The sequence below is a fragment of the Nicotiana tabacum genome, chromosome 14, assembly GCF_000715075.1.
Source record: "Nicotiana tabacum cultivar K326 chromosome 14, ASM71507v2, whole genome shotgun sequence".
Taxonomy (NCBI): domain Eukaryota; kingdom Viridiplantae; phylum Streptophyta; class Magnoliopsida; order Solanales; family Solanaceae; genus Nicotiana; species Nicotiana tabacum.
The window spans coordinates 13,765,450-13,789,108 of NC_134093.1; the positions used below are offsets into that span (position 1 = coordinate 13,765,450).

The 23,659-nt window shown below is 34.6% G+C and overlaps 1 protein-coding gene and 2 long non-coding RNA genes across 13 annotated transcripts; all 3 read left to right on the plus strand.

The window, feature by feature from the left end:
• Positions 1-624: 624 nt before the first annotated feature.
• On the plus strand, positions 625-5,919 carry LOC107771923 (uncharacterized). 10 transcript variants are annotated; one of them, XR_001644937.2, is made up of 10 exons: positions 628-967; positions 1,073-1,159; positions 2,576-2,894; positions 3,384-3,418; positions 3,542-3,650; positions 4,589-4,662; positions 4,765-4,876; positions 5,229-5,359; positions 5,457-5,505; positions 5,591-5,919. It is a non-coding gene; the product is annotated as an uncharacterized LOC107771923 (long non-coding RNA). The 10 variants fall into 10 exon arrangements; XR_012698533.1 differs by having other exon boundaries at positions 629-967; positions 2,759-2,894; XR_001644932.2 differs by having other exon boundaries at positions 625-967; positions 1,073-2,894.
• A 3,123-nt stretch (positions 5,920-9,042) lies between these two features.
• Positions 9,043-17,635, plus strand: LOC107771944 (uncharacterized). 2 transcript variants are annotated; one of them, XR_012698536.1, is made up of 8 exons: positions 9,043-9,221; positions 9,921-10,291; positions 12,647-12,717; positions 13,444-13,502; positions 13,955-14,058; positions 14,155-14,226; positions 16,318-16,385; positions 17,357-17,635. It is a non-coding gene; the product is annotated as an uncharacterized LOC107771944 (long non-coding RNA). The 2 variants fall into 2 exon arrangements; XR_012698535.1 differs by lacking the exon at positions 12,647-12,717 and having other exon boundaries at positions 9,050-9,221.
• A 2,424-nt stretch (positions 17,636-20,059) lies between these two features.
• Positions 20,060-22,294, plus strand: LOC107771920 (proteinase inhibitor I-B-like). The gene is made up of 3 exons (XM_016591383.2): positions 20,060-20,212; positions 20,337-20,468; positions 21,953-22,294. The coding sequence occupies exons 1-3, from the start codon at positions 20,152-20,154 to the stop codon at positions 22,144-22,146; spliced, it is 387 nt and encodes a 128-aa protein (XP_016446869.1). The 5' UTR covers positions 20,060-20,151; the 3' UTR covers positions 22,147-22,294.
• Positions 22,295-23,659: the final 1,365 nt, after the last annotated feature.

Here is a 23,659-nt window from a genome sequence, read left to right on the forward strand (position 1 = left end):
GACACTTGGTTCTGAACTTAGAGTTGAAAGTTCAAAAATTAAGGATACTTGGTCCTTAACTTAGAGTTACAAGCACAGAAATTAAGGACAAATAGTTCTTAACTTAGAGTTACAAGCACATAAATTAAGGACAGGTAGTCCTGAACTTCGAGTTCCAAGTTCAAAAGTTAAGGACATGTACGAACTTAGAGTTACAAGTTAAAAAGTTAAGGACGAGTAGTCCTAAACTTAGACTTACAAGTTCATAAATTAAGGACAATTAATCCTGAACTTACAGTAACAAGTTCATAAGTTAAGGACACTTGGTCCTGAACTTTATGAGCAGAAGGTTATTTGCGTCCGGACGGGTAGAGTTTATTAAAGCAGTTGCTAAAGACTAAAGACATTTTAAACTGTGACTTAAAAGTAAATATATGTCTTATTAGTGGCTAAATGTGCATTTTCCCCACCATTCTACACTAGTATTATAATTATTTTCTACTTATTTAGAAGGGGGAGTTGAGCTGCTCTTCGTCGTCCTGCTTCGGGGTTATTTTTGGAATTTTTCATCCATGCTTCAGGGTTATTTTCGGAAATTTACCCTCTAAGTGGCTTAAAGTTGTTGTGGTGTACATCCCTTTTGTTCAACACGTAAGCGCCAGGACGGTCTTCAGTTTCTCATCTCACCCCGTGCGCTCTCTCTCTCTCTCTCTCCTCTGTCTCTCTTTAGATTCTTTGGGTATAGATCTCTCTATTCCACTTCGTTTTCTCCCTAAGTTTGGAATTAAAGCTGCATATTATAGGCTGTTGATTTTGTTCCTGGGTTTCTTTTGGTATTCGAGAGGTCTGGTTGATTTGAACCCAAGACGAAGTTGCTTCCACTATAACTCTTCGCAACAAAGCAAGACTGGAGAAGATGACCATTTGTGATTGGCTATTTGCCGCGTCTATCAGGTGTTGGGGTGTACTTTGCTTTGTCAAACATGTGGTATGCAATTCTTGAATCTTCCCATGTGTCTGTCATTCCTTCTTTGTTTTTCCTTTTAGGTTTGGAATTAAAGCTATGTAATTTGGGTTGAGTTCATTCTCATAGGATTGGAGTCAGTGCTGGATATGTATCTTCAAAGAGCGAAGAGTGTAGGTCTTGTAAAACGTGGCTGCCAACGAAGTTGGACTCACTGTTTGTCTGCTCATCCTCTTCCTCACTCTGCTTTGCGCAATTCGATTTTCTTTTTATGGTTGCTGGGTGATTTATTTCTCTTACTCCTGTTGTTCCCCGTGATGGCGCTGCTGAAACGTAAAATTACGAGTTCTGTTGAGAGGCGAGACTTGCTTTTGTCGGAATGTCATATACGTTGTTGTGTGCTACTTTGATGACAAGTTTGACTTGGTTCTTTCAGTTAGCTTTCTGTTTCATCTTGTTAAATCTTATGGATCTAATTGGCTTATTAACTGACATATAACGAACTATATATATGAATTAAGTTGTTAGTTAAAGCTGACATAGGATTCATGGCAATTCGATACTATAAATGAATTCAGGATGAGGTGCATTTTTTTGGTTTTAATATTTAAAAAGCGATAACCAATTGCTTGACTTATTTTTATTGGGTTCTCTGGAGTTTTATTTGGATTAAGGTTTAGGAAATTGGATAAACGAGGAGAAGTAAAGAGAAAAAAGACAGGCACATCGAAAAAGGGGAAGAGACTCTATGTCGCGGAATTGTTGGAGATGGATGCTGACTTAAAGGGGGTGGCAGGAAATGAATTGGGAGTTGGTGAGGTTGGAAAGATTTGAGACTCTGGCTGCTGAAATTTTGAAGAGGTCGAGTTTTCTTTGTGTAGGCTACGATAATTTATTTTATTTAATTTCGGTTTAGCGTTGGGATATATGTTACCTGGAGGAAGATTATTATCACATGACAGATTGGTTAGGTCATTGCGAAGAAAGAAATTTACCTTTTAGAATACAGAAGATTGGTATGGTCGTGTAACTGCATTAGATGACGTGATCGTAGCAGCAGATTTATCAGCTCCTAATATGCTCATATGTGCTTACAAAATTAACAATGAGACCGAAAAAGAAGAATAGTTTGCAAGGAGATACTTGTATGTGCCCCTATGATTACTTTGTATTCGTCGATTACAGACAAGCTGAATATTGATGTTGTTGCATTTTCTCTTGCTTCCATTATTTTCACACATTGGAGAACTTCAATTAAGTTGTCGATAACACCAGCAGACATAATGAGGATCTTGTTATTCTCATGTATTGAAAGGTTGAGCAATGTTGTGACTGCATTCTCCCGGATTCTTGTATCACGGGAACCAAGCATAGTCACCAGAAATGGAATAGCTCTAGACTCAACTATGATTCTGCGATTGTCCATTCTAGTTTTCGCGAGCAATCTTAGCTCATATGTTGCCTGTCTCTGTATATCTGGAGATCCTGTTGCCAGTTTTCTAACTAAAAACTCTGCTGTCATTTTCACAGCATATGTGGCAGCTTTAGTAGCAGAAATGTAGTCAATCGCCTTGTCACATTTCTTAATCTTACTGCTGCTGCTACTTTCTGAATCTGAAGAATATAATGTAGGTTATGTTGTTGGGATGTTGTTCTCTTGGCACCATTGATGGATTAGACTTTTCAGTGCATAGTTGGGAATGAGAGCCACATGTATCAGCCTCTGACCACTTTTTGGACAAGTGTGGTGCCTTGAATTTATCCACTGAGCAATTGAATTCCGATCATAAATATGGCCTGATGCTACTATCACAGGGTTCCTCATCAAGTCGAGTGAAATTGGACAGCAGGATCCATCAAGGATGTCGAAAACCACTGAATAACACGAGGAGGGTTGACCAGCACGAGTACTCATTAGTTCTGGCAGCTTCAAAGTTTGCTTAATCATAAGGTGTTCTTCTTCCAAAATTGTTGCTTTAAAGTTTGTCTCCAGATTGTGTGAACCAGCTTGAAAATGCAATTTATTTGGCAAATGAATAAGACATGCATACAAGAATTATTTTTTTGGTCTTTTACTGATTGGATATGATATTGCATTCACTTATATGATGCGCTTGTATATTTGTACCTTCATTTTGGCTTAGAGCATTCTAAACTTTGGTTCTCAAAGTGCAAATGGAAAATATTATAAGCAAGATAGAAAGTATTAGAAGATGAAATGTAGCTTTTGGTGAACCAAGTTGTTCAACTATGCAAGAACTTATATTAGGAGACATGTCTTGTTAACTTCTCTTATTGTGCAAAAGATGTTTGGCTTGTGAACTTACTGCAGAAATACATGTTCATAACTTTATCTGACAAAAAGGTATCCATCTTAAATTGCCAATTACAATTTGACGAAATGATAATCTTACACCTCCACTGACCCCTTCCTTGGCAGGCTAATCGGCATTTTAGTTCTACGAAGATTCTATGGTATGCTCCTCTATGAATAAACAGTTTGTTCTCTTGGACTAACTTTTCCCCTTTTAGATCTGGATTTCATCATTTGAAATGAATTGTCTTTGCGGTCTCCCTTCATCCATTCTCAACTTGTAGGTACTCTATTCGAGCTCTCAAAGGACGAGGGGTGAATCACTACTTTAAACAATTCAACTTTGCTTATGGAAGCTTAGATATTATAGTTGTGCATACATGATTGTATGAGGTAAACCGCTTGTTTGTTTTATCTATTTAATTGGCTTTCTGTGCCTCTTAGCATTATTGGTGTCTCTGAGAATTATAAATGAGCTGCATTTTTCCTTTCTATTTTATTGCTTTGGTATCTTTACTCGACCACTAATTGATTGCATTATTGAACATACATAAGGTTTCCACTAACTGATAGTATTTGCAAATGCGATTCCTTGTCATCTGAATAATATGCACTTTCAACTTCTTTGTCGCTTATCCGTCAAACCAATATAAGGTTATTGAATAATACTTTCAATACAACAGTTAAGAGTTTCAACACCAATATATCAGATAACTTCTGAAATCTTAGCTCGCCTCATATTTGATAGTCATATTAACTTTGCCAAATTTTGGATTGTGTTAGATTTGATAATGTTATAAGTAATTTCGGATGAAAATAAGGGTTGTGATGCCTCCTACTATGGAAGTTAGTAGGGTTCTATAAGCACTTTCGACTGTCTTCTTTGACGTTATTTGGCTTTTATATTTTCACTTGGCATTATACATACAGCCAGAAATTCTCTCATATTCAAATTCGGAGATTTTAACTTTTTAGTCAACGCTGAACATTAATGTGAATTTGCGAAATGGATAAATATAGAAGAATGAAGATATTTATAAACTGCTACAATTATGAGTGCAGAAATGGCTTCTGACCTATTGTGTACCATAGCTACCTCACTGCCTGGATTCTGCTTCAGCCTCTCCCCCAGCTGATTCTTTGTCTTGCTTCATTTTTTTCCGTTGGATTGGAATTTGGTTTTCGAGAAAATAAAAATGGATCTTCAAGAAAACTGCTTTTATCATGTCTATATTTAACAAGGATGGGAAGTTGGTTAGCCTTTTGTTGTCGAGCTTTCTATGGTAAACTTTTAACTTTATTTTTCTTGTTGATGTTGTTGTTGTTGCTAGGTTACTTCAAATGGTGTTGGAGATAGGCAATCACAATTGCTGAAAGACACACTTGAAAATAGTGAAAGCAAATGGTAACTTCAAGCTGCATTATTTTTAATCCAAAGAGAAAATATGATAATGCATTTTGTGACCTGATCTCCGTATGTGACTAAAGTGATATCGTGTAAATGTAGGTGCATTGCTGTCGGAATTCATCTATTGGTAGGTTGCGAAGAAGATACTACTCTAACGGAACTAAAACACAAATTACAGTCTTTACATGGCGTATTCCTGAAATATGGAGTGGTAAGTCAAAGTATTAATGCTAATAGTCCATATCTCCAAGAACCTAAGGAATACCTAATACCATATACCATTTTCATCTGCAAATCTGTTTCTCAATATCCTCAAAATCTAAACATATCCCAAGGGCTTTGATTTTGTAGTAAGAACGCAACACATGGTGTACATTAGGTGTACGCCACGGGTTCGAATCTTGCCGAAGATAAAAGCTCGGATTTTAAGGGGAAAAGGGTAGAGGGATACGAACATTATCTAATGAGGTTCGAGCCGTGCGCCACTGACCATCGGGAATTTCTTGTTTATAAAAGAAATTTAATTAACCTATATTGTTCTGGTTTTGCTTTTTCCTATTTAGGATGCATATATAAGTGGACATGATTGTGCTGATAATGTTGAGAAAAGACCTATTGCAAAATCCAAAACTGGAACTGTCAGATATAAAGGACCTTTGCTGACTAAAGTGAATCAGAACTTGCCCTACTCTATGTGAGTATTTCTCTTGATATTCAGTAGACTTTTGAGACTAAGTTTACCCTTTTTACTACCATTGTATACATATTCTCTTCATTTTTGGTTTTCTTAGGCAAAATGTAACTGGGTTCCTACTTCACGAAGTCAGTGCTATAAAGATCGTGAGTATCTTGCATCTGGTTCAATATTTTACATAAGCACCTTATATTATGTTGTTGATGTTATAACAATAAGTATTTCTAGCAGGTATCCTACTTAGTCACCTTGAAAGGTAATGTTGTGCAGAAATTTTTTCTCCATCAAAGAGGCAAAGAGATTATGTAGATATACCGGGAATATTGATGTTTGTATTTGTTATTGTCATGAGAAGGAGTGAATAGAGATCCAATCAATTTTTGGTGATGAATCCAACTTTTTCCCGTTCTTTGGAGTAAGGGGGGAGGGGGCGGGAGGGGAAGAGAAGGGACCAAAAAAGTGAATTCATTCGTGATAGTTGTAATAGTAATCATTTGATCCGACTAATAAAACTTTTGATTTTAATCAATTGTTAAAATATTGCAATTGGGTTGAAATTATGAGTTTGTCACATTTTTAGTTTAACAAGTTTTAGCAATATTGAAGAAGGCTGTGTGTTTACATGGCCATTTTCATCTTTTCTTTAATTATTTTGGTCGTGGATATTGAAGGAAAAAATGTAAGTAATGAAGAGGGAGTTAAGGAAAGTATTGGTATTTGGAAGGTCAAAGTGCGTTGGAAAATAAAGCAGGTAGCCATCAAGAAGAAGATGAGTTGTGAACTTTTTTCTTCTGGCTTCTGCATAGTTATGTTCTGTTATTAAGTGGTAAAAGTGTAGATTTTATTAGATATTAATGTTATTTTTTCTTGTTAACTTTTGACGTGTAGAAGTAATTGCAGTAGTAATCCTTTGATTTGACTAATACAACTTGTTAATTTTGATCAATTTTGAGTGCTACACTAAAACTGATTTTAGTTTAACTTCAAGTATTTGAATATAATAATTTTCCACCATTCATAGGATATCACTAAAATGAATTAAGATAACACCTTTTCCTCAAGTGTGCTCCTCACAACCAGTAATATATAATAGAGTTCTTTTACGCACTTGATCCTTTTTAACTATTATTTAAAAAAATAGCATCATTTATTATTTATTCCATAAAGAGCATTTTTTTCATTATTAGCATATTATAAAAATTAAGCTCAATATTTATCTTTTTCACTCCATTTTTAAAAATCTGATGCATATGTGAATGCCACCTAAATTCAGATGTATTGATTTATACGTCTTTTATACTTTGTATATCAAGTATCACTTTTAATTCAAAATGTATTTTTATGTATATAATTTTTGTATATTTATTTGTGAAGTGCCATCTTATTTTAAGATGTATTTTTAATGTATATTTCAAATATATTTTATATGTCAAGTGTCATTTTAATTCAAGATGTTTGTTTTATATATATATATATTTTTTGTATATTTATATATATATTTTTTGTATATTTATATGCCATCTTAATTAAATTTAAGATATATTTTTTTTATGTATATTTCACATGTCTAAGTGTCATCTTAATTGAAGATGTATTTTTTATGTATATTTTTTGTATATTTTATATGTGTTAATTCAATATATATTTTTTTTATATACGCTTTGTATATATTAACGTATATTATTATCGAAGTAAGATCTTTATGTTAAGAAAGGAAGAAAGAAGGAAGAGAAAAACTTAAGAAAGATAATTAAAAGGAAAACGAATGGAACAAATTTAGAAATTATATTGGATTCGGAAAAAAATAAAATTAAGAAGATGAAGAAAAAGAAAGAAAGCTAATAGATAAAGAGAAAAAAAAAAGCATGATTTTTGTACAAAGAATTATGGGGGAAGTGCACAGATAGTCATTGATTAGAGATATCTTTACTTTTTAGCCACTGTTTTAAATGTATTTACTCTTTAACCAGTGCTTAATAAATTTTTACCCGTCGGACAAAAATACCCCTGTGCTAGACATAGGTGTTGTGTAAATATTAAGGACATGGTGTCCTTAACTTCATGAATGTTGTATAAATATTTAGGACAAAGTGTCATGTATTTGCACCTTCTGCTGCTAAACTTTAGGACATCATGTCCTTAACTTCATATGTGCAGTGTAAATGTTAAGGACATGGTATCCTTAACTTCATGCATGCAATGTAAATGTTAAGGACATAATATCATTAACTTGTATTTGCAACTTCTGTTGTTAAACTTTAGGACATCATGTCCTTAACTTCATATGTATAGTGTAAATATTAAAGACATGATGTCCTTAATTTCGTGTATGCAATGTAAATGTTAAATACATAATGTCCTTAATTTGTATTTGCACCTCCTGTTGTTAAACTTTAGGACATCATGTCCTTAACTTCATATGTGAAGTGTAAATGTTAAGGACGTGGTGTCCTTAACTTTATGTATTCATTATAAATGTTAAGGACATAGTGTTCTTAACTTCATGAATGATGTGTAAATATTAAGGACAAAGTGTCCTATATTTGCACCTTCTGCTGATAAACTTTAGGACATCATGTCCTTAACTTCATATGTACAGTGTAAATGTTAAGGACATAGTGTCCTTGACTTCATGTGTGTAATGTAAATGTTAAGGACATAATATCATTAACTTGTATTTGCAACTTCTGTTGTTAAACTTTAGGACATCATGTCATTAACTTCATATGTATAGTGTAAATGTTAAGGATATGGTGTCCTTAACTTCATGAGTGATGTATAAATATTAAGGACATGGCGTCCTTAACTTCATATGTGCAGTGTAAATGTTAAGAATATGATGTCCTTAACTTCATGTGTGTAATATAAATGTTAAGGACATAATATCATTAACTTGTATTTGCAACTTATGTTATTAAATTTTAGGACATCATGTCATTAACTTCATATGTGCATTGTAAATGTTAAGGACATGGTGCCCTTAACTTCATGTGTGCAATGTAAATGTTAAGGACATATTGTCCTTAATATTTTATACATCACTCATGAAGTTAAAGACACCATATCCTTAATATTTACACATCACTCTTGAATCAATTTTAATAGAATAGTGGCTATTTTTGCTCAACATTAAAAATACTGGCTAAAAAATAAATACCACTTAAAAAAGTAGCTATACCACGCCATTTCTACAAGAATTATTAACTTTCCATTCAAATTGCTTATGTTTAGAGATTAATAATTAATATTTCTATTTTAATGAAATTATGTAATACAAATATAAATATTTTTCTGCCACAACTGTAATATTGGATTTCATATATTTCTTTTAAATTATAAAAGGTACGTAAAGTTCTCTATATAATAAGTAAAGGTTTTTGGTCGTCCAAGGATAAAATCGTCATTTTGATACCAACACGTGTTTTCTAACTCTTCTTTTCTTCGTATCCATAGAAATAGAATGTGTTCCAATAATCCATTTTTTACCGAGCTCTCTCTCTCTCTCTCTCTCTCTCTCTCTCTCTCTCTCTCTTCTCTTATTTGTTACATAAGGAATCTAAAGCAGACTACAATGTTTTGTTTGAAGTAGAACAAAGAGATTGAAGTTGGTTTGATCAAAGTATATGAAGTAGGCTTTTATACTTCTCGGTGCCTTCAAGTCTTGTACATCTTTTTGATAGACTACATTTGCCGCATATGCTAGAGTTACTTGTTTCTTTAGCTCTTTCCTTAACTGATTCTACTTATGCATGCTTTGTTTTGGATATTTGGTGCCAAATTTGTTGGTTTTGTCCAGATGACTTCAAAAGGACGTTCTTTGAGAGGTCCTGACGTTTAGGAGATCTAGGCGGTCTACAATGAGGTATTGTCCTAGAGATTTTGCCCTTTTCTCCTTCCTCCTCCATCACCGCTGGCCCCATTAGAAAAAATAAATTTATTGAAGGCAACTGTAGAATTTTCGAGCCTTTGGCTCTTTTTTAAAGTGATTCTGCACATGCCTGTGTTCATTCGCTATTTAGTGTCAATTTGGTAGGGATCAATGGTACTAAAAGTAAGTCAATGGGAATAGAAAAAAGATCTGTGAACAAAACTCTCAAAGGTCAATAATGAATTTATGTTCTACCAATTATTTTGGTTGCCTTTTATCTTACTTATCTTCTGCATTTGTGCCATTTTTTTTCCTAACAATAATGGATCGTGGAGTGTACGTCTATTCAAAAAATATTGTTAGCCCTGCTATGTTCTTTCCTACTATCTTGTATGTCTAAAGGTGAAGGAGTACTACAAGGCACAATATAAAACATTTGCGAAGCCGTTGAATATTAGCTGAAATATCTTGAATTTCTGAGAAGACACAAGTATGTTTAGATTCTCGGATTATGGTCATTATGTATATTCTTTTACGTGCTATAATTCCCTTGAAAAGAATTTACATCAACATTTATGGATTTCTTTTTGTTTCAACAGATTTATGCTCTTAAAGGAGAGGATATAAATTTATTGGTAGAAATTGTCATACTACAATGTTCTGACCATTTTATTCTCTTTGATGCATTTCTAGGTTGTTACAAAGCATACCACAAGCAACCATTGTATTTGGCTATCAAGAGTTTCACTACTGCTTCAGACATCAAAAAAGAAAAAAAGGAAATTCACTATTGCTTCGGTGTACTATTGTTATGCTTAACTCTCCCCCAAGTTGAGTCTTCTGTTCTTTTGTTTTGTATGCAAGGAAGAACTAAAGAGTAACTGGATTAAAAGAAGAATTCATGAACTGCTCTCCAAGGCAGCCACTTATGCAGCTTCTGTATGTAGTCCAGGTCAAAAAGAACTGCAGTTTTGTCTTCTTCAGAAAACCAGACAGGTTTCTGGAATCAGATTGTAGAAGTGGTCATGTTGCTGGTTTGCGCTTGGAGAGGACAATTCTTAAAGGTAACAGTATGCTGCTAAAGCCTGTTAAAGAGACTACATGCTTATAAAAAATTTCTGGCCTCCCTTTTTTTTAGGGGGTAGATTTTTCTTCACTAGAACTTTTCTACTCTTCTTTTTGTTCTATTTAATGGTTTTAGCATGGAGTTGACATTGGCCAGTGAGTACTTTTAATGTTGTAAAGATTTATTGATAAGATGGGGGAATCTCGCACACAGACGTGTGTACAAAAGGATCTTTTGATGAGGATTTATGTTTTGTTAGGTGCTACATGTTGAATTAGTTGAGGTCCGTATAAGTTGATATGGACATTATCTTCACTTATAAAGACATAATCTATAAAACTTGGTTGAAAACCAAATGATCCCTTAATTTTTTGTGTGTGTTTGTGTAATTCAACAGATGCATGTTCTCTAAGGTTATTGCTAAATTTTTTACCATTACTCTAATAACTCTTTATAGATAATTTTGATGACGATACTTAAAATATAGTACATGAGAGGTTTCATCCTGCAACTCAAGAACTGTATGTAGTAATGTCTTCATCACAAAAGCTTGTTGGTTAACTAGATACTTGCACATCCTTTGTAAAATAAGATAGCTGCACACTATTCTATCATCAATTGTACAATCCAAAACTATCAGATCTTGCACCTACTAAAATATTTGAAATTCATTCTATTCCGTCCAAAAATATAGCTTGTTGAATGTGAGTTTATCTCAGTTACCTGCTTTTGGCTTTTTTTTGATAAAGTTATTGTAACGCCCCGATCGGTCATTTTGAGTTCTAGCGCGTCGTTCGGCGGTTTGAGGCCTTGAGTAGCTTCACTTCAGGTGTTATGATTTGTACGCGTGGTCGGAATTTAATTTCGGGAAGTTCGGAGTTGGTTGGAAAGAAAATTCTAAATTTGGAAGCTTTAAGTTGGAAGAGTTGACCAAACTTTGACTTTTGAGTAAATGGCCTCGGAATCGTGATTTGAAGGTTCCAATAGTTTTGTATGATGATTTCAGACTTGGGCGTATGTTCGGGTCAAGTATCGGGTGGCCCGGGAGTATTTTAGCGCTTATTATGGAAAGTTAATATTTTAAAAGTTTAAGAATTTCCTAGTTGAAGTGGATTTTGAAGTTATCGATGTCCGTTAGGGATTCCGAGCCTGAGAATAGTTCCGTATGGTGATTTTGGTCTTAGGAGCATGTCCGGATGTTGATTTGGAGGTCCGTAGGTCATTTCGGCGTCATTTGGCGAAAGTTGGAAATTTGGATAATTTTAGGAAGTATGACCGGGAGTGGACTTTTTAATGTAGGGGTCAGATTCCGATTCCGGAAGTGGGGGTAGGTCCGTAATTTCAATTATGACTTGTGTGCAAAATTTAAGGTCAATCAGACTTGATTTGATAGGTTTCGGCGTCGAATGTAGAAGTTTGAAGTTCTAAGGTTCATTAAGCTTGAATTGGAGTGCGATTCGAGGTTTTGATGTTGTTTGATGTGATTTGAGGCCTCGAGCAGGTTCGTATTGTGTTTTAGGACTTGTTGGTAGGTTTGGTTGAGATCCCGAGGGCCTCGGGGTGGTTCCGGATGGTTAACGGACAACACGAAAAAACCATTGTTCAACTCTTTGACAACATGAAAAAACTAAAAGCTCTGCCCTGCAATCAATTTTTGGATTAAGGGAATGCTGAGGCAGCTGGTATCTGGTGTAACCGCACCTGCGTGAAAAGGGCCGCAGGTGCGATCCCGCAGAAGCGGAAGAGAGTGAGGACTGGAAGTCAGCATGTGCGGAAGATTTTTCGCTGAAGCAGATGCGCACCTGCGGTGAAGGAGCGCAGAAGCGAAGGAGCTGGCCTTGGGGGAGAGCCGCACCTGCGAGTAATCCTTCGCAGAAGCGGCAAAAGGACCGCAAGTGCGAAGGCCGGGGCTGGGCAGTGAGTTGTTTTTAAGACGAGATTTGGTCCATTTCTTTCATTCTCTCTTGGTTTGGGGCGATTCTTGGAGAGCTTCAAGTGGAGGTTTTCATCATCAATGGCAAGGTAAGTTATCCCCACCTATTGTGAGTTAAATACAAGGATTTTATATGGATTCAAGCATGAAAATATGTAGAAATTTGGGATTTTGAAGAAAAACCTAGAATTTGGTATTTTTGGATTTTGACCACGAAATCGGACATGAAATTAGGAATAAATCATATATTTGAGTTCGTGATGTTATGGGTAAAGTTTATCTTCGAAAAGTTTCGGAATCCGGGCACGTGGGCCCGAGAGTTGATTTTATCGACTTTTCGAGCGGAGTTGAAAATTTTTTATATTGATTAATTATGGGTATTATAACGCATTTTGATTGGTTTGCACCTTGTTTGCATAGTTTTGGATCGACAACCATCGGTTTGAGGTGTTAGAGTGGCGTTGGAGCCGACTATGGAGCTTTGGAGCGAGGTAAGTCTCTTGTCTAACCTTGTAAGAGGGAATTTACCCTATAGGTGATTTAGATTAATAATTGTTGCTAATTGAGGGGGCTACGTACGCACAAGGTGACGAGAATCCGTGCGTAGCTACTAATTATGCTATGTCCGGGTAGTTTAGGACTCAAATCATGAATTACTTGTAATGATTGCATCCTTTATTAATTAAAGCACTGGAATTATAGTAGAAATTGTTAGAGGAAATAGTAAAAGACTGAAATTTCACATACTTGAATTTTTTGTGCAAATTACTTGACCGTTAATAGAAATTGTACATCCTTATGTGTTAGCCTTGCGATAACTTCTCATTCCGAAGGTTCATAAAAAAATGTCCTCTTGTGGATCGGGCCGAACACTTCGGCAATATAGATGCATCTATGGATTGTGCCGCACGTCCCTCGGCAATGTACACGACACTCTGGATCAGGCCGAACGACATCGGCATAAATCGTGCTTAATAATGAAAATTACACGATGCCTTGACATTTTATTGCAGCTTGTGAAGATAATTGATTAATTGAAAAATTATTGTTATTCACCTAAACTATGTCTATTTAAATATTTCTATTTTAATATTATTGACCCATAGTGAGTGTCAAAGTCACCCTCTTGTCACTACTTGTTCGAGATTAAACTTGATACTTACTGGGTACACATTGTTTACGTACTCATACTACACTTGCTGCACATTTTTGTGCAGGTACATGTATGTCTAGTGATCTTTTGGGCGCAGAGGCGCAACTATCGCGGGAACTTTCGGTGAGCTGCATCCCGTGCTACGAATTCGCAGCTACAGAGTCTCCATCAAAGTTATTTATATACTTCTATCTAATTTGTATTCTAGACAGATGTTGCATTTATCATGTTTTTCCTAGTTGATGCTCATGCACTTGTGACACCGGGTTTTGGGGGTTCCTACTGGATGTTTGGTACGGTAGTTCACATAACCATCATTGTTTCACTCTGTAAATCTTATTTTATACTAATTAGTTAATGGAAATTTTGATTTCATAGGTAATAAAGATGGGTAATTGAATTAGTACATTACCGTTGGCTTGCCTGACGGCGGCGTTAGGCGCCATCACGATCTACAGTGGATTTTGGGTCGTGACAGTTCTATTGGGGGTCGCTAATATTAATCTTCTACTCTTGTTTGTACAATAGTTTGATAACTAGACAGTCCATTAATCTGGTCTATTTTACATGTAAAGATTATTAAATGAGAAGGAGTGCTCAGATTTTTCAAGCAGATTAGTGATCCTGAATGATAACACAAAAGTCATGCAAGATATTCGGCTTTGCTAATTATGATATGGTAACCTATCCTATCTGGTTCATCTTTATCAATCATATGGTTTCTTAATCAGTACATTGTTCATGAAGTAGGGATCATTGATTCTTTGACTTGCAGGAGTTGCTCTCTCCTATGATGCAGCTTGGGAATTGAATTCTTTTTTCTGGCTGACGGCGAAAACTCTTTGAGGTCAGTGATTTTCTACTTGATTTTCGCAATACTTTTTTTTGTAAGTGAAGGTAGTAATTGGCCAATGTGTTCTGCATAATGGGTTGGGAAAGAGGAAGGTTTATTTGCATATTATCTCCTATGTCACTCCATTGTATTATTAATTGGGATTTAGCCTGGCTATTTTTACAAGTATGTGACTTCTTGTTCTGTGCTGTGATAGTTTCTTCTCAGATAATTAGTGTAAATGATTTCATGAAGTTTTTCCTGCCATGTTTAAATTTATTTGGTTAATAGTATAGGAAGCCTATCAAAATGTGCTTGTAAGCCACATTTCTCTTGCTTTGCTTGGAGCAGTGAGGTTATGACTCTATCTGTTGATGACCTTTATTATTAGAGTCTCTGCAAAAGAAAACCCTTTTCTTCTTTCGTGAAACTTCCATATGATCTACTTATCTAGGAGTCTGGATATCATAATCGTGTGTGAATTTGAAAATCTTCTTATAAATGAGTTCATGTGAGTAGGTGTGTATTAGCTCTCACTCCCCGAATCATTATGTTATCAGTAGATAGATCATTGTTCTTTCCGCTACCAGAAATGCACAAACTTATGTGTATTTTTAGGAATTTGTTTCTATTAATGCTCAAGGGGTGGTATACTTGGTCTTCTGGATAAAAGTTCAATTGGAATCTTTCAAAAATAGTTTCTCTTACCTTAAAGATTATTTGTGGCTAAATTTCCTTTTTTTTCCATTCACTTTTTTCCCCTTCAGTTTTCCAGTTCTATTTGGTAGTTTTATGTACTTCCACACCACATTGATTCAATCCCTTAAAAAATATATGATGTTTCAATTGCTCTCGCTTTAATTATGTAGGTTGTTGATCTGGTACTAAAGTTTATGCGCCTAGATCCATCTTGGTTCATAGTTGATTTTCCATTTTATCGATTTTTCTCTGTGCGCTTGTAATTGCTTTATTTTTGTTCCTATTACTCTTCTGAATATAGTGACCTCCAGATCTGTAACTTATGAAATATACTCAGACAATCCAAGGATCAATTTCTCTAAAATGCATTACTTCTTCAGTGCCTATCCAGATTTAATGCGTTGAAAGGCTTGCCCACTTAACATTTATTTATTGTAGTTCTAGGGTGTGTTTGGCTTGAATTGGTTTTTGATGTTGTTTGATGTCATTTGAAGGCTCGACTAAGTTCGCAATGTATTTTAGGACTTGTTGGTGTGTTTGGTTGAGGTCCTGGGGGCGTCGGGTTGATTTCGGATGGTTAACGGATCGAAATTTAGACTTAGTGCATTGCTGAAGCTGGGAGTCTACTGGTGTAATCACACCTGCGGAGATTTGATCGCATGTGGAGCTCGCAGGTGTGTGTTGTGTTGTGCATATGCGATTTTGGAGGGGAGTGTGCAGTGGTCGCAGGTGCGCGGGAATTCCCGCACCTGCATGACCGCATATGCGGTGATGGGAGCGTAGAAGCGGAAATGGAGATGAGAGCTGGGTCCGCACAAGCGGCTTTGTGGCTCGCAAAAGCGAGTCCGCAGGAGCGAAACCGTGGGCCGCAGGTGCGGAGGAAACTGCAGAAGCGGGCGATGGGTCGCTCCTGCGACACCGCAGAAGCAGGTAAGTGGCCGGAGGTGCGAGAAGGCCTGGGCAGTGTTTTAAAAACGAGGGTTTCGTATTTTTCTTCATTTTGAACATTTCAAGCTCGGGAATTGGCGATGTTTTAGAGGATTTTCGAGGGCTTTCTTGAGGTAAGTCTTTTGTGCTCATTTTTAATCAATAATCTTGTTTCCCCATGGAATTTCCTACCTAGTTTGTGTGTATTTAAGGTGGAATTTGGGAGTTTGAGGCTAGGGATTTGGAAAGTTTGATTTGGGAATTTGAGTGGCAATTTGGTGTTGGATTTTGGTAAATTTGGTATGGTTGGACTCGTGGTTGAATGGGCTTTCGGGTTTTGCGACTTTTATCGGATTACGAGACGTGGGCCCGGGAGCCAGCTTGTGAGCCGATTTTTGACTTTTGATTTATAACTTTGTATTTCCTTATGGAATTGTTTTCTTTAGCTCGTGTTGATTGTATCGTACTGTTTGTGGCTAGATTCGGGATATTTGGAGGCCGATTCGCGAGGCAAGGGTATGTTGGAATAGAGATTTGCGCGATTTGAGGTAAGTAACAATTCTAAATTTGGTTCTGAGGCTATGAAACCTCGTATTATGTGCCATATGATTGGTTTTGAGGTGACACACATGCTAGGTGACGGGCGTGTGGGCGTGCACCGTAGGGATTATGACTTGATCAACTTCCATGGAACTGTATAGTTAAAGAATCTGTTGTTATCCGTACATTCTCCATGTGTTATAGAAATTGAACTGCAAATCATATTAGAAATCATGTTTAGACTATGTGTTGGCACTGTAGGGACCCACAAAGGTCGTGTATATGTTGATTATTTGCTAAGTTGTTGTTTTGTACTCAGTCATAGTTTTTCTTGCATATTATATCTCAGTCTTTATTTGTTCTTTTTTGCTACATTATATCATTTCTGTTGGGCTGATTATTATGATTATTGAGAGCCCGAGAGACTGGAGAGGTTGATGACTGAGTGAGGCCGAGGGCCTGATTGTGAGGATATTTATAGGATCGGGTTGCATGTCGCAACATGTTTCATTGATTTATGCAGTGATTGGCTTGTTATAGCGCTTGGGCTGAAGGAGCCCCTCCGAAATCTGTACACACCCCCAGTGAGCGCATGTACCTACTGAGTGCGAGTGTCGAGCGACTGAGAGGAATGAGTGACTGTGAGGTTGGAGTGATCGTGAGGTTGGAGTGAATGGGAGAACTGAGTGACTGATGCTCTGAGAGGATGCATTTGCCTTCATTACTGTTTCACTTCAGCTGTCATATATCATCGTCTTGCAATTTCTGAAAGATGTTATATTTTGTTTTACTTGAACTTGACATGAATTAACTGTTTTGGCCTTAATTGTCGAACTTGAAAGCATGCCTACCTTCCTATGTTGAAATTACTGTAATTAAACTTTACTTGTGAAGCTCGTCACTACTTTCAGTCTTTTATTTAGTCTTGTTCCTTATTGAGTTGGTTGTACTCACGCTACATCCTGCATTTTGTGTGCAGATCCAGGTATTTTTGGACACGGTGGATGTTGATTTTCTTTGCGCAACTCGATCGTTGGAGATTCCAAGGTAGTTGCCCGGCGTTCGCATACCTTGTCTCTCCTTTCCTATCTTTCCGCTTATTCTATTTAGTTTCAGACTATCATAGACAATATTTTCCAGACTTATGATGTATAGATGCTCATGTATTCTGTGACATCCCAATATTTGGGAACTTGCGCGTTGAGTTTTGGGTTTCTATCCTGTTTATGAGAACTTTTTATTATTTAAACTGCTTTAACTCATTTTCGGTTAAAAGTGTTGGAAATAATTTGAAATGTCGGCTTGCCTAGTACCACGTTAGGTGCCATCACGACAGATTAGGATTTTGGGTCGTGACATTATCGGTCAGTTTTTACACTTCTCATGTAAGATATCACTAATAAAATGTCCTATATTATAAAAAATATAGTTGGATACAAACGCAACTCAATATTTGAAGGGCATATAAGGAGTTATCACTATCAAGCATACTAAACCACATTTGTAATGTGTTCTTAATAAAGACAAAATAATTGATGAATAAAAACATCTTGATAGGGGACCATAACTCTTTTACTTAAGATCAACAAGTTTCAAAGTCGGAGATATAGTTCAGCTCTTCAGAGTCAGAGAAACAACAGAGGGAACAAATGAACATCAGTTCCCTTGGTGACTGTACCAATCAACTTCCCAACAGATGTAAAGTTGCTGCCTGCACACGCAACAATGCAAAACAGTGCAGCAGTCAACTTCATTGGGAATGCTCCTGTACCAAACATGTTTGTATCATTCAAGTGATATTACCAATATTATATTAATATTAAGCCAAAGATAAAACATCATTTGAACATTTTAAAGAATCAATCCAGCTTTCTTTCAAGTTTGTGCATCAATCCAGCAATCGATTCTCAAGTGCTTCAAGAACAAAGAACTATATAACAAGGATTAGTTCCCTGCATTGAGTCATCACATGTCCTTAGTTGTGTCGCACCTTTGTTAAAGCTTCTTACTTGTAATTCCTACTTAGCTTAGTTAGAAGCAATTGCGTAGGAAAGTTTTGTTAAATCATAAACTCTGTGTTTGTGTCTTGGCTAGGTTTAGTCGAGTTGTAAGTCTTTGTAATAGAGTTGTTACAAGTTAGTAAGGAATTAAGAAGTTAATTCCTAGGTTACAATAGGTTGTAATCTAAAGTTGGCTCAGTAGTGAAGTTGAAATCCTACAAGGGTAAGTCGTGGTTTTTAATCCCGTGAGCTGAAAATTTTCCACTTAAAATTTTACTGTGTCATTTACTTACTGTTGTGTGTGTGTTCTGTGGGAACAGATGTACACTCTTAGTTTCTATCAACCATACTTTTTTTTTCTTTCAACCAAACTAGCTTATAACTTTGTGCCAATTATAAATGTTCTCTGGTTTAGCAAACAACAAAAAACTTGAAATTATCGGTCAGTTTTTACACTTCTCATGTAAGATATCACTAATAAAATGTCCAATATTATCAAAAATATAGTTGGATACAAACGCAACTCAGTAATTGAAGGGCATATAAGGACTTATCACTATCAAGTATATATTAAACCACATTTGTAATGTGTTCTTAATAAAGACAAAATAATTGATGAATAAAAACATTTTATAGGGGACCATAGCTCTTTTACTTTTGATAGTATCACTTTTCTATTTTTCTATTATACTAAGAGCCCGTTTGGGCATATAAGTTTTTTCCCCTTTTTCCAAATTGTTTTTTTTCGAAATCAGCGTTTGTCCATAAAATTTTTAATTTTCACTTGAAGATGCATTTTGAAATTTTTTGAAAATTTGAAAAATTCCAAAAAGTTATTTTTCAAAATTTTCACTCAAATCACTCACAAAACTTCAAAATAACCCAAAATTATATTTATGTCCAAACACTAACTCTAAATTTTAAATACTATTTTCACTTATAAATTATTTTTTCTCCTAACACCCACTAAGTAAGTATTATTTTTCCTTCTGTCTTTTTCTTTATTTTCTAATGCAGTGGATATATCTTTATGGAGCAAATGTGTGGTGGCCAAAGCCTTTAAAAAGTGATAAAAACGTGTATTTACCAACCAACAAAAAAAAGTGTACGGTGGCTGTTGATAAAAACGTGTATTTACAAACAATAAAAAAGCGGTGTAGAAATGAAACTAGGATTTCAGCCTTATAGGTTCTGGGACCCGTTTACAGTTTGTCCATAGTATTTTTTTCTTTTTTTCAGATTTGTTTTTTCAAAAATATATTTGTCCATGAAATTTTACAAGTTTTTGGAGATTTTTCAAAAATGAGTTTTTCAAAAACAAAAATTTCAAAAATTTCAAAAAAGAAATTCCCAACTCATAAAACTGCAATATTGTTTCAAGTGAAATGCATATCCAACCCTAATTTTAAATTACTAATGCTATTTTTCACCTTAACTACAAATACTACTTTCTTTCAAAAATTATAATTTTTATGTTCAAATGCCTACTTAGAATGACGACTTCAAGTGTTAACAATAACTGGGTTCTACACTAAATATTGATACATGTTGAATGAATTTCTTAATACCAAATATAATGTTTGAGTAAAAGTTACTGAGTTGGACCAAACCAATAACTAGGTTTCTTGCCTCAGCCCCTGTACAGTGGTGGTTGAAAGAATAAATAACTCACGTAAATGAGGTACTAACTCACTATAAATAACCTGTGGAATCAGTGAGTTTTGACACAAAACAATTTGGACTTTCTTTCTTTGTATTTTTCAAAGCAAAGGCAATGGAGGGGAAGACTATGGTCAAGTTATCTCATGTGGTTGCTTTCTTGCTTCTTGCATCACGTAAGTTAGCCTTTTCTCACGCTCATTTCTTCTCATGCACATTTCTACTTATTTTTATTTAAACATTTATTACAAATACTCAAAACAGAATAATTTATTTTGGGATTGTTGATTTTAATTACAGTTTTTCAACCTCTTACGGCACGAGATCTGGTATTCGAAGTGAGTGATGAAATAGATGTCTTGCGATTTCCAATGGCAAAAGAAAACCAAGTGAAAACACTTGATGATGTCTCTAAACCCTTTTTTTGTCCAGGTTTGCTCTCTACTCTTTCTTCTTCTTTTAGTTACAAATAACAACAATAACTAATTTTTGGTCTCAAATAACCTAATGTCGATTGTATGAATCACAATGTTACACTAATTAATTAAACTCATCTCGTTCCAATAATATGTAAATACAAATAATAGTATTTCCTAGTTTCAAAGCTATTGTATTTTCTAAAGTTATTAGTAAGGATTTAAATTATATATACTTATAGTGAAAGATTTTTTTTATTATCAATGTAGTTTAACATGTGATAGAAAGTTAGTTATCAATTTTAATAGGTTGACTCTTATTAATGTTTATTATATATAGAGATTTACTTGTATTTATTTTACAAGTGAGTTGATTGTTCAATAATTATTTTCATCTATTAGTACAACGTAAACTCTCTTAATAATATTTTAAAATAAAACATGAGCTCGTGAAAAGAGTAGTTTATGTTTTTTTTTTTGGGGGGGGGGGGGGGGAGAATATAAAATAATGTAAAAGGCCTTTGTGTTTCCATGATGTTTACGCACTTATAGTTTATGTATAATAGATTTTTATAAGTATTATTATAGTGTCATGTACTATATATTCTTTTTTCTTTTGTTTCATTATATATTCGGCAAGGGCCAAATATACTCATCTACTTTCGAAAATGGTTTAAAAATACTCTTCTTTATACTATTGGATTATCTATACCCCTGCAGTTATACATTGGGTTCAAATATACCCCTCATTTAAACGGAGGGACACGTGTCATCGTCCTATTGGTCAATTCTAAATATCTCCTAATTAATTAAAAGACTCATTATACATACCCAAAAAATAATTTTTTAAAGCAATTATTTTTTGTAAAAACTGAAATTATTTTTACTAAAAACTAAAAAACGAATTTCTTTTTTTCAGTTTTTACAAAAAATCGCTTTAGAAAAAACTGAAAAATATTTTCTAAAATAATATTTTTGTAAAAACTGAAAAAAAAAACTAAAAAGCAATTTTCTAAAACAATATTTTTTGTAAAAACTGAAAAAATAAATATTTACTTTTTTGAGTTTTTAGTTAAAAATATTTCAGTTTTTTCCAGTTTTTAATTGCTTTAGAAAATTATTTTTCAGTTTTATTTTTCAGTTTTTACAAAAATATTATTTTAGAAAATATTTTTCAGTTTTTTTAAAGCCAAAAAAAATATTTTCGTTTTTTTCAGTTTTTAGTAAAAATATTTTTTAGTTTTTTTCAGTTTTTACAAAAAAAAAAAATTATTTTTCGGATATGGGTAATGAGTATTTTTAATTAATTAGGAGATACTTAGAATTGACCAACAGGGCGATGACACGTGGCCCTCCGTTTAAATGAGAGGTATATTTGAACCCAAATTATAACTGCAGGGGTATAAATAGTCCAATAATATAACGATGAGTATTGTTACACCATTTTTGAAAATAGAGAAGTATATTTGACCCTTTGCCGTTATATATTTTTAACTATAGGAAAGCAATCATGGCCTGAACTTGTGGGGAAGCCAGCGGAGACTGCTAAGAAAATAATTGAGAAAGAAAATCCCATAGCCAAAGTTCAGTTTTTGTTCCCTGGTATGGTTAAACCATTGAATTATGTTTGTGGTCGAGTTTTTGTGGTTGTTAACTGGAAACTCATTGTTCAAATTACTCCCACAATGGGTTAATTAAATAGTTCTATGGGACTATATATTATGGAAGATTTAGAATAAGCTGCTCCAAGAATTAATAAATAGAGTACTGGTGTTGTATAGTGTACTCTTCATTTACTCTACTATTTCAAGATAATAAATAAAATAAGCGTGGCTTATTTAATTTGTGTTGTATATTATAATTATCTTGCTTCATTCTCTTTTATATTTGTTGTACGTCAACGTATCTTTTATTTAATTTGGCGTTGTATATTATAAGTCTCTTTCTTTACAATTTAAGTTTTTAAACGAAATAATCATATAATTTGATATTGTATATCACAGCAGGCACTAGACAAATGCATGTGAGGGAGCTTGTTAAAGGCATAATTTATTAAACAAATATGTCTCTCTTCGGTACAACTTAAATATTTAAATGATATAATTACATAATTCAACGTGATATCAGTAGGAAAATATCCAGAGTTCCATCTCATTGGCACACATAAAAAAAAAATATATTCTCATTGTTCATATTAATGTTTACCCTAAAAAATGGATAACAATTAAATTTATAAATAGTTTTAAGAATACGCGGATTAATTCGATACAAACGGTAAATTACGTTATATTAAACAGATAAATATATACTCCCTCCGTTCTAATTTATGTGAACCTATTTTCTTTTTAGTCCGTTCAAAAAAGAATGACCCATTTTTAAATTTGGAAATAATTTAGTTTAAACTTTCAATTCTACCCTTAATGAGAAACTTTTATAACCACACAAATACTCTAGACCTCTTTTTGACTTGTTTAGGACCACAAATTCTAAAAGTCTTTATTTTTTCCTAGACTCCGTGCACAATCAAACATGTTCACATAAATTGAAACGGAGAGAGTGGTAAATTATCAAACCGCTTGAGGAGGATGATTCCAGCCTTAATGAAATATCCACCCTCGATCCGGACTCACAATGGCCAACACTGATGAACAAGAATAAGAACTTTCAATAACAGAAAAAATAATAGTATCTTGTCTTGGAATGCGTGCGTTACAATGTCTTCAGTGAATAATGAGACTCCCCTTTATAAAAGGGAAGTTTTACTGTCATGACCCAAAATCTACTATAGGCCATGATGGTGCCCAACGTCGTCGTTAGGCTAGCCAACACTTAATTATTTATTTTTATTATTTGTAAAGTCATAAATCTTGTTCAAATAGAGAGGTCGGTGCATTAAAATAACTCGTAGTTACTTACATTTTACTGAAAATATAAGGTAAAAGTGTGCCAATGCAGTTCACCGTAAAGTCCTCGCAACAGCCGCGCTTTTGCTCCCGAAAGACCATCAGACATATATATTCATACCTGCACGATAAGTACAGCAAGTGTAGCATGAGTACGTAAATCAACACGTACCTAGTAAGTATCTAGCCTAACCCCGGAGAAGTAATGATGAGGGGTCGACATCGACACTTACTAGAGGTCTAATAAAGCAGTATGCAAAATCCTAAATAGATATGAAGCACAACACAACAGTAATAGTGGGAT

What these genes read in the sequence shown, in the direction of transcription:
- LOC107771920 (XM_016591383.2), top strand. Translation starts at nt 20,152, where the DNA reads ATGGAGGGGAAGACTATGGTCAAGTTATCTCATGTGGTTGCTTTCTTG. An exon ending in TTTCTTGCTTCTTGCATCAC is followed by an intron (nt 20,213 to 20,336) that starts GTAAGTTAGCCT and finishes TTTTAATTACAG; the next exon opens with TTTTTCAACCTCTTACGGCA. An exon ending in TAAACCCTTTTTTTGTCCAG is followed by an intron (nt 20,469 to 21,952) that starts GTTTGCTCTCTA and finishes TTTTAACTATAG; the next exon opens with GAAAGCAATCATGGCCTGAA.